The sequence below is a fragment of the Olea europaea genome, unplaced genomic scaffold, assembly GCF_002742605.1.
Source record: "Olea europaea var. sylvestris unplaced genomic scaffold, O_europaea_v1 scaffold1765, whole genome shotgun sequence".
Lineage (NCBI taxonomy): Eukaryota > Viridiplantae > Streptophyta > Magnoliopsida > Lamiales > Oleaceae > Olea > Olea europaea.
The window spans coordinates 199,299-205,365 of record NW_019235376.1 but is presented as its reverse complement, the minus strand read 5'-3'; the positions used below and the strand labels follow the sequence as shown (position 1 = coordinate 205,365).

At 33.2% G+C, this 6,067-nt stretch overlaps 1 protein-coding gene across 2 annotated transcripts; it reads left to right on the top strand.

The window, feature by feature from the left end:
• Positions 1-2,704: 2,704 nt before the first annotated feature.
• On the top strand, positions 2,705-5,280 carry LOC111378086 (stem-specific protein TSJT1-like). 2 transcript variants are annotated; one of them, XM_023001255.1, is made up of 4 exons: positions 2,705-3,130; positions 4,156-4,396; positions 4,546-4,666; positions 4,834-5,280. In XM_023001255.1, the coding sequence occupies exons 1-4, from the start codon at positions 2,925-2,927 to the stop codon at positions 5,019-5,021; spliced, it is 756 nt and encodes a 251-aa protein (XP_022857023.1). In that variant the 5' UTR covers positions 2,705-2,924; the 3' UTR covers positions 5,022-5,280. The 2 variants fall into 2 exon arrangements, with proteins under 2 accessions (XP_022857023.1, XP_022857022.1); XM_023001254.1 differs by having other exon boundaries at positions 4,543-4,666.
• Positions 5,281-6,067: the final 787 nt, after the last annotated feature.

The following is a 6,067-nucleotide window of genomic DNA, read 5'->3' as shown; positions in this document are numbered from 1 at the left end:
TTCATTATCCCAATAATCCAAAAAATAAAAAATCAACCAGTACAGTCCATTTACTTATCTGAAAAGTCAACAATATTACAAATATTCACCAATCCGACACCAAATCTAAACATCTTAAATCGACTCATACTTCAACATAGAAATAAAATTCAAGGTACTAAATGTCAAGAGAAGTACCTGCTTGCATAGTTCGTCGCGGCATCAAATTCTTTATTGATTAACTTTAGTTTTGTTCTTTATGGTTAGATCCTAAATCGAGACGAAATATGTACTTCCTTGGCTAACTAATTTATCAAATTGTAATCAAAGTAGAAGTCTAAAACTCGGCTATTATTCGTTTCAACTGTGTCAACCTTTGAAAGATTTTAATCAATAGTTATTTGTTTCATCATCATAATATTCTATGTAATTTACGCTAGTACAATTAGACTTGAATTGATCTACTGGAAATAGAACTTTTGACATTTTTTGTTCTCATTTGGAAAAAAAAAAAAAAAAAAGGCACATAAAACGTGATATCACTTTTAAAATAATGCCCCACCTTTTGCTAACAAGAATTGATATCTACTGGAAATAGAACTTTTGACATTTTTTGTTCTCATTTGGAAAAAAAAAAAAAAAAAGGCACATTAAACGTGATATCACCTTTGAAATAATGTCCCACCATTTGCTAACAAGAATTGATACAATGAGTAGGGCACCTAAAAAGGAGTAATGGATGTGAACTTCGACATACTAAACTTGCTAGTTTTGTGATTGTCAGGGCTCGAGACAAAATTCATAAATTATGATCTCCAAAATCAACGTAAATGTAGAATTCAATGGTGTATCATGCAATATATTGTTAACTTAAAATTTAACATTAAAACAACAAATAAATATATTATACCAAAGATATATATTATAAAATAACAAAACCAATAATGTTTTAAATGATTAGTTAAATACTACCCGTCTTGCTATTTTAGAGGCAAAAACATTAATGAAATCTGAATAATTTAGATGCTCAACCATTTCTTTCTCTATTGATAACATAATTAATCCATTCAATCTTTCTTATGATATAGTTGATCGGAGGTAAGTCTTGTTCAACTTCTATTTCGATAAACCTCTTTCCGCAAATGGAATTGTAACTGGTATGGCTAACAAAAATTTGTAAGTAATATAAATATTTGAAAAACAAACATTCAAGATTTTTCAAATATTATAGTACTTCAATTGCTTTTATTGCTTCACTTGATATATAACACCTCAAGACTTAAAATAAAAAGTAACTTTTAGCTTATTTTAACCAAACTCGAAAAGTGTTCCCATCATTTCTACTTACACGGGGAATAAAAATGAGAAGCTTATAATTATATTAATCCCTATATTTATATTGTCGTTGGCCAAAATAAAAATAAAAATCACCCACAATCTTCATATCAACCCCCATTATATATTAACACAGACACACACCATTACACTTCTTTAAAATCACATCCACAGCCCAAAGTAGTAAACTCTAACACGAGTATAATTAACATTTCAAATAAATACACAAATATTCATAAAAAAAGAGATTTGTGGGGTGGGATTTACCTTGGTTTTCGAGGAGATTAAGGTTGTAAGAAGATTTAGAAGTGTTCAAGAAAGAAAGGAACTTGATTTCAGTTGGGGAAAGAAAATTCAAAGCCATGGCCTTTCACCAATATTGACGCTGTCAATATCTGTCTTTTGACAGGCTAAAATTTCAAGAACAAGAGATGGGTATACCCTGCAGGACTGTACTTTTGGTGAACTTTGGATGGAAAAACAGCTAGCAAGGACTCTTTAGATAGAGAAAACAGAGAGGGAGCAGTTGCTCGAAGGAAAAAGGAATGAAAAACATATTTTCCTTTTACTTCATTTAGGCCCCGTTTGGGAGAGATTTTAAGAATTGATTTTTTTATCGTTAGAAGAAAAGTGGGGTCCACCTGTAAGAGAAGAAGTCAAAAATTACGGCTGAAATCGTGAAATAACGATCAAAAAATCAATATTTTGAGGTAAAAAATCCCTCCCAAATAGACTGTTAATATTGAAGGGGAAAAAAAAGAAAAAAATTGAGCCCAAAATGAAGCCCACTCAGGTATTGGGCCTGAGGCGTGGGCCTCATTGGCCTCGCCACAAAACTGACTATGACAAAACATGACAATTTCAACATATACACTAATTGACATCGAGCCCAAGATTCAAAGATAGCACTTTTAGTAAGCAAAACTTTAAGCATCAAAATCTTGAATTGCTGCATCGAGCCCAAATTGATTGAAATATAATTTTGCAAAATTTTTACTCTTTATACAAGGTTGACTATAAATTATCACGTCAATTCCACTATCAATATTGTGTTCTCAACTCATATTTCAAATATGTAAAAGTCTCAAAAATATTCATATAAAGTAGAACTATTTTGACAAAGTTTATAAATAGTTTATAAATTAATCGAGCTCTTTTTTATCCACAAATTATTCAGTAAAATTCATTGTCTATAAAAACTTAGGGCTCACAAAACTTTTGCTTTTTTCTTGTACTTCTTGTAGCACTTTTTATGAAGTTATATTTTTGACCAATTTTATCTAAAAACTCTTTTAATCAAATAAAATATTAAAAAAAGAAATCTAAACAAGAGAAAAATTAGTGGGATAATCTAAAACCAGTTACAAACAACTATTTGGCCAGTAAACCTATTACGCGGGAATCTTTTACGGCCATGCGGACTAGCGATTCATCTAGACCACACGAGTTATTTATACACTCTCGAAACTGTCAACATCATCCATCTTCATAACTTTCTGCAATTTTACATAAAAAAAACCGCATTATATTCTTGGAAATTCTGTGAATTGCGACTGAAAATAAAAGTTCTTTTTGTTGGAATTCTTGGAAAAGAGAGTAGAAATTCAAGGATGCTTGCAGTGTTTGATAAAGCAGTGGCAAAGGGCCCTGAAGCCTTGAAGAATTTAGACACGGATTCTGCTCAATTTTCGGCACCGAAAGATGGGTCTTTCATCAAATATTTCAATTCTGTTCAACCAGATTCTGTGTCATTGAATTTTGGTTCATCTGGTTTCATTGCCTACTCTTCTCACAAGAAGAACCCACTTCTTCCTAGGTGCATTTTCTCTCTCTGAATCTTTATATCTTGTACATTTTTTCTCTTTTTTCAACTCCTAATGGAAATAATGGAAATTTGTAAATCTTGAATATGAAGATGATAAATTCTCTTCTATTGAGTTCTGCCCTGATTTAGCCTTTGTCAAAATTCGTCGAATATAATTTTTTCCCTTTCTTAGTTCTTGAGTTCTTCTTTTATTCTTTCTTTATGTCAAGATTTATATATGATTTTATTATCGATAAAAAACTATGATAAATTGACACGATTCTGTTACTGTGAACAGTGAAATTATGAGTATTTTTTAGATTGATCAATATAAGTAACTGTGGTATGTAGAGAAACCAACCCACGTCGCAATGGTATCAAAATTGAGGGGAAAAAAGAAAAAAGGAATGAAAGAACTTTACCAAAAATGAAAAAGGAAAGAGAATATAATGCTTACCAGTTACCATGAAAAAAGAGGCACGTGTTTTACGAATAATCAGAGTGTAATCCACCTGAGAAAGTACTCTGCCTCTTATCTACGGTCCAAACATATTGATGTGAGGAATACCATCTAAGATGTTGGGTTACATGATCATAGATGTGGACAAGCTTTTGTTTACACTTGATTCTCATAGAACACGTTAGAAGAGATAAATTGCAAAACATTCAGTCTCGATGGATCTTTCAGCGGATGTAAGGTAGATTAGTAGACTTGTGAAAAAGAATTCACGTTAGCAACTTTAACACTGTTGAAGATAATATACAGCTTCTTTGTTTTACTTTCTTTCCTTCTCTTTTTCTGTCTTGGGGGGTGGATGAATTACTTATCTTCTCCTATTCTTGTCTGCACTGTGCCCTGATTTAATAGATATTGTTGGAATTTGTTTTCTTAATGTTACAGCCTTGCAATTAGATTTATTAAAGAATCAAAGACTAATTTCGAATGCATTTTTTCATGATCTAGAGTTGCAAACTTTGTTTGTGTCTAAAAATGCCAGTGATTTCACTGATAGTTTTAATTGTGATTGCAACACTAGGCTTTTCTCTGTCGTGGATGACATTTTCTGCCTGTTCCAAGGGCATATTGAGAACATAGCTCCCCTGAAGCAGCAGTATGGGTTGACAAAGACAGCTAATGAAGTTAGCGTTGTAATAGAGGCTTACCGAACCCTACGGGACAGAGGTCCTTATCCTGCTAACCATGTTGTGCGAGACATCAATGGGAAGTTTGCGTTCATATTGTATGACAACACCTCCAAGTCTGTATTCGCTGCTGTGGTTAGTTTTTTGACTAAATATATCATTTTCTTTTAATAGGAAATATTTGATTGAGACCATAGTTATTAAAGCCACTGTCATATGGGATCTTCAAAATTTGGTATTATCTTGTATAAGCTGAAAGCATGTATACGTCCATGATGAAGCAGGATGCTGATGGGACCGTGCCTTTCTTTTGGGGAATGGATTCTGACAATAGTCTTGTTCTCTCTGATGATGAAGTGGTCGTGAAGAAGGCGTGCGGGAAATCCTTCGCACCGTTTCCAAAAGGTACAATCCATTAAAGAGAAATGTGATTCTAACTTGCTAATTCTCCTTTTTTATTGATGTTCTTCTGCCCTGGGTCTTTATCTTGTTCAAACCATGCAGTTTGTATCTCATCTATGGAAATGTGAAATTTTCTCATATTGAAATCCTATATTCCTTGTCTGTTCTAGGTTGCTTTTTTACATCTTCAGGTGGCTTGAGAAGCTTTGAATTTCCCCAGAAAGAATTGAAGGCGACACCATGGGTTGATAGTCTAGGGGAGGTCTGCGGTTCTATTTTCATGGTTGATGAGCATTCCAGAAAGGAAACTGGAATGCCAAGGGTTGGAAGTGCTTCAAATTGGTCAACTCAATTCTAATAGAACACATTTGTTGAGGTGGAAAGGTTCTATTCTGTGGATTCATGCTATAGTTGCTTATATTTTTCCTATTCTATTATCTTGAAAGTGACATAGTTGATATTCCCCATTCAGTATAATTGTGAGTAGAAAGATGGATGCAAGTTTATGCATATAGCATGCACACGTTGCTTCGCATCAGTTGTACCATTGAACAAACAACAATGCTTTTCGTCAAATTACTATAAATGGTTTTGTCAGTTTTGGCGGTGTTATGAAATTATGACTGATACTTTTGCTCATGTTCGCCAGCCTGTTGTTACGACCCAATCCTCGTGTGACCTTTTACTTTGGTCCTACAAGAAATTTATAAAAAGCAGCAGTAATATTAGCCTTTTAGTCTTTAGATAAGCGTTCTTATAGTATTTCAGCTTATTGCCTGGATTCATTTTCTCTTACTAACTAAATCTCGTTGGGCTTCAGAACATACTTAACGAGCTTTACTAACAGTTTGATGCAAGCAGTAGCAAAAATTTCTCCCACATATCTTAGGAGTTCTTTCATACTTATGTCGTTTTCAGGTCATTGTTTGAACTTTTGACTTTCAGTGATACAGACATTGTCTATAAACTTGCCACTAATAGCCCAGTTATTAGTATTAGGTAAGAGCTCTTTGATGTTTTTGGTAGTTGGGAAACTAAGATTTTTTACTGAAATCAACAGCTCAAGTATCAAATTCAGGTCGTTGAATCTAGTGAAGGAAGTTCACAGCCATACTTTAGATTTCAGGCAAAACTTCAATGTAAAGGACTTCAGAAGCATCTTGCATTTCACCTGCAATAACTATGATATAACTCATTCCTTATTTGCATAAATGATTTGAAAATTCTGCCAGTCAATTTCTGATTTGGGGGCTACCTAAATTTTGATCCTTCTATGGACATAGTCTGTATGCTAGCTCTAATACCATGTTGAATCACGTTATTTTATAATTGAAGTTGTCAAGGGAAAATGCATTTATTTAAATCTAGTTTTTGATATCAAGATTTACAAATAGAATCTAGATT